General features: G+C 55.2%; 2 protein-coding genes across 2 annotated transcripts; one reads left to right on the forward strand and one right to left on the reverse strand.

The window, feature by feature from the left end:
* Nucleotides 1–9,277: 9,277 nt before the first annotated feature.
* FAM229A (family with sequence similarity 229 member A) lies at nucleotides 9,278–12,213 on the reverse strand. The gene is made up of 3 exons (XM_059918097.1): nucleotides 9,925–12,213; nucleotides 9,697–9,843; nucleotides 9,278–9,503 (listed from the first exon to the last, which is right to left on the reverse strand). Exons 1-3 carry the CDS (start codon nucleotides 10,059–10,061, stop codon nucleotides 9,401–9,403), a joined length of 387 nt encoding a protein of 128 aa, XP_059774080.1. The 5' UTR covers nucleotides 10,062–12,213; the 3' UTR covers nucleotides 9,278–9,400.
* Nucleotides 10,620–12,248, forward strand: TSSK3 (testis specific serine kinase 3). The gene is made up of 2 exons (XM_059918110.1): nucleotides 10,620–10,764; nucleotides 11,521–12,248. Exons 1-2 carry the CDS (start codon nucleotides 10,620–10,622, stop codon nucleotides 12,180–12,182), a joined length of 807 nt encoding a protein of 268 aa, XP_059774093.1. The 3' UTR covers nucleotides 12,183–12,248.
* The last annotated feature ends 378 nt before the right edge of the window (nucleotides 12,249–12,626 follow it).

Consider the following 12,626-nt stretch of genomic DNA (forward strand, 5'->3'; position numbering starts at 1 on the left):
AGCTCTCTTTGGAACTCTATTTTACTCCTTTAGTTGTCTTTTGATGAACAGAAATTTTAATATAGTCGAATCTGTCAATTTTCCAAAAAATGTTTGCGGTGGTTTGAGAAGGGCAGGGATGAATAACCCCGAAGAAACCCACGCCCGGCCCGCAGGGCCTCTCTCACTGCGGCTCAACCCCTCTGGGTCCTCGAGCCTGTAAGGCAGGGCGGACCAGCCTCGTGCCCGGGTATCACCCTTTCCCCACCCCAACCTCCGTCAGGCCCCGCCTCTAGACCCGCCCCTCCGAGATCGCGCCCTCTTCTGGCCCCGCCCCTCACCGGCTCTCACGGGCGCAGGGGAACTAGATGTCTCTTCCTCTTGCCCAGATATTGGTAGTTAATATTCTGCCTCCGGTGCTTCCACCTGGAGGGAGGGAAAATTGGGCCGACAGGACGGCGGCAAGGCTCCCCGCCCCCTCTGGGTCTACGTCCGCTTCGCCTAGTCCCTTCCGTGGTCAGCCGCTTCAGGCCCCGCCGTCCCCACCCAGTTCCGCCCACTCCTCCCGCTCCTAGGTACAGTCAAGCCCAGCCTATCCAACCCCTGTCCGACCCTCGCGTCTGGGGATCCGCCCCTTCCCACAGACCCCTCCCCTGCCGTAGGCACCGCCCCTCCCACCCAGGGCTTCCGCCCCGCCCCGCGCGCTCACATGAGGCGCGGGCGCGCGCTGTAGCAGCTGGGCCAACGCGCCGAGGGTACGTCCGCCAGCCCGGTGGCACCCGGCAGCAGCAGCAGGAGGTTGCGCGCCGGCCAGCGCCAGGCGGCGCCTGGCGGGCGGCGACGCTGCAGGCTCAGCCAGTAGTCGCCCAGGCTGCGGTGGGCGGCGGGCGCCGGCATGGCCGGGCCCCGGCAGCCCCAGAAACACAACTCCTGGTCAAGGCGGTGCGGGGGCGTGGCCCGGGGGCGCCTGCGGGGTAGACGGGCAGCGGTCACCCCAGGAGGCACGACGGGCGGGGAGTAGGCGGCCGCCTCGTGTCAGACGCGGCGGCGCGAGGGTCGGGGTCACTCCTGGCCCATGTAGAGGGGTGGGGAGGGGGATTGGAGGCCCCCCCTCGGGGCCTTCCCAAGGATCTGGACTCCTCCTCCCCCCCAGCTGCCAGCCCGGGGCCCTTCATCGCGCCGGCACCCTCCCCCGGGCCCCCTCACCGAGAGAGAAGAAAATTCACCACGAAGTGGGCAGTCTCGGTGAATAGCATAGTGTCCAGTCTGCCTGGCCCGGCTTCGGCCTCTTTAATACCTGCTGGGACTTGGAGGGGGAGGCCTGAAAACCCGTAGTCCCCCCGGGCCCCGCTGTTTTTAGCAGGAGGCGTCAGCTGGCAGAGCGGGGTGGGGCAGCGCCAGCCCCTCTGGCGGGGTCTAGTCCGTGGTCTGTCTTCAGCTGCTTCAGTGGGAGGGGGTTGGTCACCAGTGCTGGAGGATCCCCTGAGACCCTCCTCCCCCAGGGACAGAAAGGCAAGGACAGGCAGAGGCAGCAAGAGGGGGCCCAGGATAGGAAGGTCAGCTGCCGTTTGGATAAACCCTTCCTTATTTCACCCAGGGGCCTCCAGCTTCTGCTTACACACCCCTGATGGTGTGTTCAGGAAGAAACCACACCTCAAAAGGCCTCACTGCTCCCGGGCTTAAGAGCCTCCCACCTCTGCCCCCGTGGCCCTTACAAGAGCCTTTCCCCTGCTCTGGGGCACTCTTAGATATCAGAAGCAGTAGGCTCCTCAGCCACTTCTAGTTCAGGAGTTCTTATCTGGAAGCCAGGAATGAGTTTGTGGAGACTTAGGAGGCCCGAAACTGTTTGCAAAGTTCAAACACACATATATTTCTGGAAGGAAGCTAGAAAGGGTCCCTGACACCTCCCCCAGCCCCACCCCCCCACCCTCCCGCCAAAAAAAAAAATTAAAAGCCCACATTTTTTGCAGAAAGGAAAACAGTTTCAGAGAGGGGCAGAGAAAAGCCAGTAGTAGGACCCAGGCTTCCTACTACTCTGCCCATCCTTACAAAGGGTGAGACAACCTCTCTGTGCCCTTGTCCTGCTCAGGGCATGGGGTTCCGGGCTCAGAGCCCAGGCTGGGCCCTGCTGCCCCACCCTCTGGGGATCCTGAGGAGCATGCTGGCCCCGCTCCCTTTCCCACACTGCCTGTTTGGGCTATTTCCCCCCAGTGACTCACGCTGGCTGCTGGGGAGAGTGGGCAGCTGTTCTGAGCCCCCAGAGCCCTGTACGGCCCTGACTTGCCCCCCGCCAATTGTGTGGCCATATTTGGGGATTCCACCTCCTCTTTTCCCTCCTTGGGGAATTTCCCTCCTCTCATTCCTTCCTCCTTTACCTATTTCCAAGCTCTCCCTCCCTGATGGCTCCTTCCCAGCAGCAAACAAACAGGCTCTAGTCTTTCCTATGTTTGAAAAAGAAGAAAGCCCTCCTTCGACCCCAGGTCCTTCTCCAGCTCCCCTTCACAGCCAACATTCTTGAAAGAGTTGTGTACACACGTTTCCACTTCCTCACCCAACCCCTGCAGTCTGGCTTCCTCCCCCGCCATTCCACAGGGACAGCTCGTCAAGGTCACCACTGACCTCCCTGTTGCTAAATCCAAGGGATGCTCATGAGTCTTTATCTGATTTGACCCCTTAGCAGTGGCTGACTTCGACACAAACACTCCCTCCTATTTGAAACACTTTTGTGCCCTTGTTTTTCTGGACACTGTGGACTCTTGATTTTTTTGCTATTTATTTGCAACCGTGTGGTTGCCACCACATGGCAAATTTCTCATCCTTCACTCACTGCCTAATCATGGGTGTTCTTGGGCCTTCTACGGTCTGTCCCAGGGGATCTCATGCATTCCCATGCCTTTGGTGCCCACCTGTGTCAGAGACTCACTTCTCTCTTTCAGCCCAAGCCTCTCTTCCCTGCCCAACACCTATCTCCTGGCCCCGTCCCCCTGGATGTTTCACCTCACAGCAAACATGCCCCACACCTGCCCTTCCTCCCATGTTCCCCAGCTTGGCCGTTTTCTCGGTTGCCTGAACTGGAAATCTGGGCTTGGTTCTAGACTCTTCCCTGTCCCTCCCTTTTCATATTCAAGCAGTTGGGAAATCCTGTCCTCTCCAGGATATGTCTAAAATCCAATTGCTTCTCTCCATCTCCACTGCTAACACCTGGTCCAAGGCCCCATTGCCTTTCACCTGGGAGCCTGCAGCAGCCTCCTGAATGATCTCCCCGCTGCTACTCTCAATCTCTTATGTGGTCTGTTCTCACAGAGCAGCCAGGGTTGTCTTTCCAAAACGTGAATATGTCCCTCTTCACCGTGTCTTCAGCACCACGTTCACTCGTGGCACAGACAAGTCCCAGGGCCAGGGATATTTCCCACCGCCATGTCCTTGTCTGGGTAACTGCTTCTCATCTCAGTTCCAGTGTCGGTTCCTTAGGGAAGCCATCCCAGATCCCCCAGCTGGCTCTGCTATTCCTTCTCCTCTCAGTGCTCAGCCTCTCTGTAGACCTATCAAGCAGTCATTCACTAGCCAGTCTAATCTGCAGACATTCTACCAACTCCTGAACCCTTCCATTCTAGGCCCCGGGATGTTAGGATGAATATGACACAGCCCCTGCCCTCCGTGAGTCCATATTGTAACGGGGTAAACAGGCATTCAACAGGGATCAAGGAAGAGATGAGTACACAGTGGGACAAGCAGGTGCTATGGGAGGGGAAGGACAGGTGGTCAGAGGAGGCTTCTTTGAGGAGTGACAATTGGTGGAGATCTGAGAGGTAAGGGGGATAGGAGGAGGCTATTCCAGGCAGAAGGAACAATGTGCTGAAAGGTGGGAAGAAGGTTTTGTGAAGAACTCAGGGGTGTCCACATGGCTGGACAAGTGATGTAAAGAAGCCATTGATGAGATTTAAATAGGAGAATTACATGGCTGGGTTGTGGTCTTTATAGAATAATTCTGGGCTAGAGGAATCAAGCAGGGAAGGAAGCACAAGACCGGTTAGGGGGCTACTGGAGTAATCAAGATGAGTAGCGATGGGGGTCTGATTCAGGGCAGTGCGGTGGAATTGAAGCAGAATAGACTGTGGGCACCAGAACTGGGGATTGGAGAAGAGAGAGGGAGTGAGAATGATTCCAATGTCCTTACCCCAAGGGCAGGTGAGGAGAGGCCAGTGGGAGCTGGGACACCCATATTCCTGTGGGGTCCAACCCACTGATCTACCTGGTGTTAGGTTGCCTGAAGTCTTCCCACGGCCCTCATCCCTGCTTTCTCCGAGAGGAGCGGATGGAGTCCCGAGTGTTAGATACCTGCTAAGGAGGCCTAGGAAGAGGCGGGCGGGGGGAGGAAGGGGAAGTTGGGTCAGGGTCCAGACGTGATGGGGTTGCAGGGAAAGTGGCATTGGGGTTTCCTCAGAGTCTGGAAGCTCCACTGTCTCTGGCTTCACCTTGAGACCCCCCAGTTCTGAATGCTCAAACTCAGGGCCCAGTCCTTAGGAGTTCTGGGGGCCTTTTAGGGGCTTCAAGTCTATATCTGAGAAGCCACAATGCCCTGACAAGTCCCCAGGACTCTAGAGAGTCACTAACATCAGTGTGCACTTCCCACGAGCTGGCCCACTGCCTATTACCTGCATGATCCCCTGCAGTCCTCACATTAACCCTCGGAGGCATGTAGCTTACTATCCCTGTTGTACATACTAGACTTCCATGGTTAAGGGACTTGCTCAAATTCAAACAGCTAAAACGATGCAGAAAGAGGATTTGAACCAAGGTTTGACTGACATCAGAGTCTGTGCTTTTAACTCCTGTGCTATATTAAGCCTGTCGACCCCTTGGTTGATTGGCTCAGTAAAGGGAGGAGGCTTTGTGGGGGATTTGCTTGTGGTTGGGGTGGCTGCCCCCTTCTCATATCAAGCGATGGGAAAGGGTAGCGCTGACGTCAATTGTTGCCATGGAGATATAGCAACCCTTTCCCTGCCATCTCCATGGTAACCTGGGGGGGTCCATCTGTACTTCGCCCCCTCCTTCTAAAAGAGGGTCCCTTAGGGAGGGGCTGTCTAATAAGGTGTCTGAGAGAGAAGTCAGGGAAGGCAGTGATTCAAGTATCCTCCTTCCCCTGGGCCCCTCCTCATTCCTCAAGCTGAGAATGAGGCTGGGATGAGGGGGTCCTGCCTGGGGGTCTGGGGAAAGCTTTACCCTCTAGGGTGAGGGAGGCAGTTCTGCCTTTCCAACCTGGGGATTCCCCTGGAAATGACCACCCCCCCCCACCCCCCCACCCCCCCCACCAAGTTCCTCAGCACCTGAGCAGGACTGCCAGGAACTTGGCAGAGGGAGGCGAGAGAGATTCCCCAACCCTCTCCAAGGCTGGGCATCACCCAGCCCCTGGGGACACGGCTGGCTGGCTCTCTGCTATCCCTTGAAGCCAAAGGTAGGAGCAGCAGCAGCCTCTCTTGCTCAGTGCTAGTGGTGCCCGACATTCCTGCCTGGTGCTCTATGTGCATGACTTTACTGAAAGCTTCCACCAGGTTTCATTAGCCCCATTTTACAGATTTGGAAATAGAGACTCAGAGAGGCTAAGTATGTAGCCCAAGTTTGCACAGCTAGTAAATGGCAATCAGGACTCAAATCTAGGACTAGAGTTTAGGCCAGTGACTTTTCCAGGGAGAAAAAAGGAAGAAGCAACAGAGAACATGATGGAAAAGGAGAAGAAAAATAGAGTGAAGTGACCAAGGTTGGAGCCTGTCGTTCTCCCTGTCACCTACAGAACAAAGTTCAAACACAAGGCCTCCCTGATTCAGCTTCTCTTCTGTTAACTCATCCCTGGATCCCTTGAATCCTGAGCTCTGCAAGGGCAAGGGATCTGTCAGATAAAGGCCTGGGTTCTCAGCACCTCGTGTGGCCCAGGTAGGTGTTGGTGAAAGTTGATTGAACTGAGTTCCTTGAAATTGTCCTCCACTTTCCTGCCTCAAGGCCTTTGTCCACAGTGTTCCTTCCACCTGGAATGCCCTTTCCCCTTGCTCATGGCCATTCTAGAGCTATGTAGCCCCAGGGTCTGGCCCACTGGCAAGGTGTTTGTCTGTATTCTTTGCATCCCCCACTAACCAAGCATATGGGAGGTAGCAGTAAATCTTTTTTGTTTGTTGTTTTTCTTTTTCCTTTTTTGGCCACGCCACACAGCATGCGGGATCTCAGTTCCCTGACCAGGGATTGAACCCGTGCCACAGCTGTGAAAGCCCGGAATCCTAACCACTAGGCCACTAGTAAATCTTTTTAAATTTTATTTTATTTTTAAAATTAAAATAATTTTTTTGGCTGCATTGGATCTTCGTTGCTGCGTGCTGGCTTTCTCTAGTTGTGGCGAGTGGGGTGAGCAGGCTTCTCATTGCGGTGGCTTCTCTTGTTGTGGAGCATGGGCTCTAGGTGCATGGGCTTCAGTAGTTGCGGCACGCAGGCCCTAGAGTGCGCGGGCTTCAGTAGTTATGGCGTGTGGACTCCGTAGTTGTGGCTCACGGGCTCTAGAGCGCAGGCTCAGTAGTTGTGGCGCACAGGCTTAGTTGCTCTGCGGCATGTGGGACCTTCCCACGTCAGGGATTGAACCCATGTTCCCTACATTGGCAGGCAGATTTTTAACCACTGTGCCATCAAGGAAGTCCCAGTAAATCTTTTTTTAAAGGAAAGGAGTGTCAAGAAGATTGGAGAAAGGAAGTGAGGGAGATAAGAGAGAAAGGAAGAATGGGAAGGATTCAGCATTTGTGGGCTGGCAAGGTCCATAGAGATCACTGGTGCTTTTTTTTTTTTTAAACTAGTGAGGAAATGGGCCCAGAGGGAAGGGATTTGCCTCCCAGCAGGTCATTGCTAGGCCATGTGAGTTCCATGAGGGTCAAGGCCCATGTCTGTCAGGTTCATCGCTGAATCCCCAGTGTCCTGCACAGGCCTGGCTGGTAGACTTGTATTGAATGAAACAGGGACAAAGCCTGAAGGAGAACCCAGTCACACAGAACTCCTGGTCACACTTTCTAAGGCTCCTCATTGCCTTCAAATTGAGTTGTTACACTGGCCCCTGCCACTCTCTATCCCTTTTTTTCGGGCTTCTTTTCCTCCCGGGGTACTTGATCTTTACATAAGCTGTCTCTGCTCCTGGAATGTTTTTTCTCCATCATTACCCATTATTTTCTGGTGATGCTGTCAATCACCTGGCTGTGCTTGCATCTCAAGTGTAGGCTTACCTGTGGCTCAGCCTGGTCAATTGTAGTCTCCCATCCCCCTGACAGTGGTAATTGGCCCAAGGAATGTGCATGTGATTTAAGAAGGGCCAATCACTGGCCTTCCCAGGGATAGGTATACCTAGACTGCGAGAAAGCAGGTCTCCCTTCCTGGGATATTTAAAATTTTTTAATTTTTTTAATTTAGGCTGTGCCGGGTCTTAGTTGCGACATGCGGGATCTTTAGTTGTGGCATGCGGGATCTTTTAGTTGCAGCATGTGGACTCTTTAGTTGCAGCATGTGGTCTTCTTAGTTGTGGCATGTGGACTCTTAGTTGTGGCATGCATGTGGGATCTAGTTCCCTGACCAGGGATCGAACCTGGGCCCCCTGCATTGGGAGCACAGAGTCCTAACCACTGGCCCACCAGGGAATTCCCCCTTCCTGGGATTTCTAAGCTGATGCAGCCATGTTGCCATGTTCCCTGCCCAGAGGAGATAATCAGGGATGAGAGGAACAAAGCAACAGTCCTGGTGGGGTTGAATCCTTGATTCCAGCCCAATGAATGCCCTGGTTCCTATAGTTCTTCCTTTAATCACTAACATATCCTTCCCAGCAACTTGAAACAATCAATTCCTTTTTTGCTTAAGCTAACATCAGTTGCTTGCAATGGAGAGACCTTATCAATACAGAAGCTGTTTTTTTTCTCTCTAAAATTACAAGGGCCTCCTAAGGAGGGTGAGTACTGTTTACTGGCAGGGAGGCCCTTTTTCTGCAGAGCAGCAGAATGGGTTGTTAAGCAGACTAGGACCTGCATGGAGTTTGGTGGGGATTGAAACAGCTGGATTACTTCACTTAATAGAAGAACAGAGAGTCCCGGTGGCGGGGCGGAGGTTGGGGGGCGTCTCCAGGAGGTAAGGGTGAAGGGGGAGAGGAGGGAGGGAGAGAGAAGCCAGCACTATGGCCTGAAGCCAGGGATTATTCTGGTGAAGGGGAAAGAAAGGCATGGAGGCGCTTTTAAGAGCCAGGATGTTAAAGGACCGGGGCACTGAATGGTCAAGTCTAAAGTCCAAGTAGATCCTTTTTGACAAACATCCTCTCTTCTTTCAATAAGCCTCCTACATCTGGGACTGCCTGGGAGGGAAGTCGTGGAAGTTGAAAAGGGTGGCCCTTTCTGGTGACCACGGGATCTGAAGTGCTCTGGGAGGCTTAGACTTCTACTCCATGTGGATTAGAGGAGGGGTGTTGAGTCAATCGTACTTAAATCTCAGGGGACAGGAGACTGAACATGACCTTTGGGTTACATACATTTTTTCCAATATTAAAATAATACAGGTTCATTAAAGCAAAATTGGAAAGTGGGAAATATTCAGCTTCCAGGCAGCCTTCCTGTCATGGGCCCCTCCTATGCATGTATTTTGGGGCCTCAAGTCTGAGGACGCTGAGGAGTGCGCTAGCATCACCTGTCGTCTGGGGGACCCCAGGCACGTTGCTTAAGGCTCAGTTCCCTCACCTGTAAAAAGGAATAAGGAATCGAAGTTTTTCAAACGACTTCTTCCCCAGTCTTCTGGCCCCACCAGTCCTAGGAGAAACCAAGGCTCAAGATGGACAGGGACGGGGCAGCCCCTAACCCCTTCAACAAAACCAGAGGTGCCCAGGGTCACAAAACAGCAGGTAGCAAAACCAAACTCCATCTTGGGAGAATTAAATGGGCCTGGTGTGGGTGGCCATTCTCGTTAAGTTCTCTGTCCACCCCCTCCAGTCCCAAGCTTCTCTGGGCCCCCAGAGTCCAGCACAGTAATGCTAATTTTACTGGAGAACCAAGGAGAGTGTTGGGGAGATGGATGAGGGCAGAGAGAGCCTGAGCAGAAAGGCAGCCCTGAAAGGGATCATGACCAGCAAGAAATGGGGGAAGGGCTTGGTGTCCAGGGAGAAGAAAGCGGAATCGGAAGGGCAGGCCCCTGGGGCTGGGTCCAAGTGAGGAGGCAGCAGAAGGGAAGATGCCTTTGGATGAGGCGGAGCAGCGGGCAGCCCGATCCGACGGGATAAGCATACACGGCCAGCCCGGAGTGGAAAGAACAGTTTATGCTGTGCTTTATTAAAATGTGCATCCGTTCTTTTATTTTAAAATGTGCATCACTGTCTCGTGCTCGGCGCGCGCGACCTCAGCGGAGCTGCGGTGCACAGGCGCACTCAGGTGGCGCGGACCCGGGGGCTCCCGCCCAAGGCCAGGTAGACGTCGATGGGCACGTGCAGCAGCGTCAGGCAGTGGCAGCCGGGGCAGCGTCGAAGCGGCCTGGGGAAAGCGGGGCGCGACAGGTGGCGCTGAGGCGGGGGCCGGCTCATCCTGTACGGGACGCATCGGGGAGTGCACTTGGGGTCCCAGAGGTTCGGGCGTGGATGTGGGACCTTACGTGGGGCGGGGGTGGGGCGGTCGGGGGACGGAAAGTGGGCCGGGGTGGGGCGGCGGGGAGGGGCGCCGGCCTCACCTGACCGGGTTGTGCTCCGTAGCTACCCGCTCCGAGCTGTCCTGGGACTCGCGGGGGGCGGCAAAGCCAGGGGAGTCTCCGGCCTCAATGGGGAATCTCCGACCCTGCGGGGCCTCCTGGGCACTCATGTCCGGGCCCCGGGGCGCTCTGCGCGGGGAGTGGCGGTCAGGCAGCTCGCGGGCCGCCGGGCGCCCCCTCCCCGCGCCCGCCCCGTGGCCCGTCCCTTACCTGCCGGAGGCCGAGGCCGGTCCCAGGCTGGAAGCAGCTGCCTGAGCCCTGGCCGCGTGAGGACGCTCCGGTCCAGGCGGAGCCTGGCAGGTGTCTGCGGCGCGTCGGGGCCCGGGCGTCGAGGGGGAGGGCTGCATTGTGACACGGGCTGTGGCGCGCTGACCTCATAGAACCCGTTCCTCCCACCGGGGAACCTCGCGCCGCCCTGGCACTTAGCGCGGCGCGAGCCGGTAGTTGGAGGGCTCTTGCCATGGGTCGCGCAGACCCCCAGCTGCCCGATGGGGGAGCAGGAGGCTGTGTCCACAGAAAGGAGCCCGGCATCCCGGGCCGCGCGCAGACGTCCGGAGCGGCCCCCACAGGCGGGGCTGCGACTCACTACCTGGCGCGGGGGCTGAGCGCAGCCGTGACTTAACCCGTTCTGGGTTTGGTGGTGGTGGTGAGGGCAGGCAGGGGGCATTGCCCATTTTGGCCAAGAGTCACACAACATCTACATCACAATTGGGCCAGAGTTTTAAAATGTCTGACCCTCTCCCTCCCCACCACCCGCGGCTTGTGTGTCCAGACGGAGAATGTTACAGCGCTGGGGGCGGCTGCGGATGAAAAGGAGCAGGCCAAGGGCAATGGTGGAGTAGAGCTGCCTCACAGAGGCAGCATGAGCTGAGAGGGTGATAGGAAGGAAGGAGGTGCTAGACAGCATGGAGGACTTTCTGCTCTACAATGGGTACCAGCTGGGCAAGACCATTGGGGAAGGGACCTACTCAAAAGTCAAAGAAGCAGTTTCCAAAAAACACCAAAGAAAAGTGGCGATTAAAATTATAGACAAGATGGGAGGGCCAGAAGGTGAGCTGGGGCCCCTTTGGAGGAAGCGAGGGCTGGCTGAGGTGGGTAGCTGCTTCCTCCAGTCAGAAGGATCATTCCCTCCTCCCCTTTAGTCTGGAACCAAGGAAAGCAAGAGAGACTGTGGCTCTGGGGTAGGTCAGTGGGGAACACAGGGATGCTGGGAGTCCAGGAAAATCACACCCTCTAAAATCCAAGATTAAAGTGGAAGGAGGTGAAGGATCCTCAGAAGCAGAGCTGGAGCCCACTAGGCCTTTCCTATTCCAGGAGGGGAACAGAGACTGGCGAGGCCATGGCTAGCAGAGGGCAGGAGCTGGAGTCAACGAAGGCAGAGATGGGGAAAAGACAGGGCTCATGGAAAGAACTGTGGGTCAGGAGGCAGACGTGAGAGGAGCGGGCTCACCACGCTGTGGGCAAATCAGGCCTCGTAACTGAGATTCAATAGCTTTGTCTAAAAGTCCCTAATAGTCTAAAAGTCTAAAAGCACTTTGATATCCATGGTCTCACAGGCTGCTCACAACAGTCCCTGAGGCTGACAGGGAGTAGTTCCTTTCAGTAATTAACTACAAAAACAATAGAGGTGAACATTCTTTGCAGTGTCCAAGCAGACAGACATTAAAGACTATGAAAGGGAACCAAGGCACAAGACCCAGACATGGTGGGGAGATAGGCAGACAGAAGTTGGAAGGCAGCAGACAGGAGGGAGGAGTTACGCCCTTCTGCACTTGATGCTCCATCTCTTTTCCCTTGTTTCCGTAGAGTTTATCCAGAGATTCCTGCCTCGGGAGCTCCAGATTGTCCGCACCCTGGACCACAAGAACATCATCCGAGTGTACGAGACGCTGGAGTCTGCTGACGGGAAAATCTACCTGGTGATGGAGCTGGCTGAAGGAGGGGATGTCTTTGACTGTGTGCTGAATGGGGGGCCACTGCCCGAGAGCCGGGCCAAGGCCCTCTTCCGTCAGATGGTCGAGGCCATCCGCTACTGCCATGGCTGTGGTGTGGCTCACCGGGACCTCAAGTGCGAGAACGCTTTGTTGCAGGGCTTCAACCTGAAGCTGACAGACTTTGGCTTCGCCAAGGTGTTGCCCAAATCATGCCGGGAGCTGAGCCAGACCTTCTGCGGCAGCACAGCCTATGCCGCCCCAGAGGTGCTTCAGGGTATTCCCCACGATAGCAAGAAGGGTGACGTCTGGAGCATGGGCGTGGTCCTGTACGTCATGCTCTGTGCCAGCCTACCTTTTGATGACACAGACATCCCCAAGATGCTGTGGCAGCAGCAGAAGAGGGTGTCCTTCCCCACTCATCTGGGCATCTCGGCAGAATGCCAGGACTTGCTCAGGCGGCTCCTGGAACCAGACATGCTCCTCCGGCCTTCAATCGAAGAAGTTAGTTGGCATCCATGGCTAGCAAGCACTTGATAAAAGCAATGGCAAGTCCTCCCCAATAAAGTAGGGGGAGAAAGCAAACCCAAAAACCCGCTTCTAAAATGGTGATATATATTTTACACTTTAAGTTTACTTATCCTAAAACTTACCTACACCCTCTCCAGCCTTACTTCCCTTTCCCTTTAAAGATCTTCATGGAACCAGAGGGCCTCATTCAGACTTCCCTTTTATTATAGCTGACAAGTGATTTTCATACAGGTGTTTAACTAAAGTTAATTAAAAATAGACCCCAGAATCATACACATACAGGGGGAGGAGAGGAGAAAAATGACGAAGAGCAACTGGAACCACTGTTGTTGCAACTTCCTTTCCAAATAAAAGCAGAAGCGTTGGGAATGCAGTAACGGCCTCTTGACTCCTTGTCTTGGTGACAGGCCTGTTGGGGGCCCTGTCCCTTTCTCATCCCAAAGGCCAAGG

This window comes from Balaenoptera ricei, chromosome 1 (genome assembly GCF_028023285.1).
Source record: "Balaenoptera ricei isolate mBalRic1 chromosome 1, mBalRic1.hap2, whole genome shotgun sequence".
In the NCBI taxonomy this organism is placed as follows: Eukaryota; Metazoa; Chordata; class Mammalia; order Artiodactyla; family Balaenopteridae; genus Balaenoptera; species Balaenoptera ricei.

Coding starts and splice junctions, on each gene's coding strand:
- TSSK3 (XM_059918110.1), top strand. CDS start 10,620: ATGGAGGACTTTCTGCTCTACAATGGGTACCAGCTGGGCAAGACCATT. Junction 10,765..11,520: donor CAAGATGGGAGGGCCAGAAG/GTGAGCTGGGGC, acceptor TTGTTTCCGTAG/AGTTTATCCAGAGATTCCTG.
- FAM229A (XM_059918097.1), bottom strand. CDS start 10,061: ATGCAGCCCTCCCCCTCGACGCCCGGGCCCCGACGCGCCGCAGACACC. Junction 9,844..9,924: donor CCGGCCTCGGCCTCCGGCAG/GTAAGGGACGGG, acceptor CTCCCCGCGCAG/AGCGCCCCGGGGCCCGGACA. Junction 9,504..9,696: donor ACGGAGCACAACCCGGTCAG/GTGAGGCCGGCG, acceptor CGCTTTCCCCAG/GCCGCTTCGACGCTGCCCCG.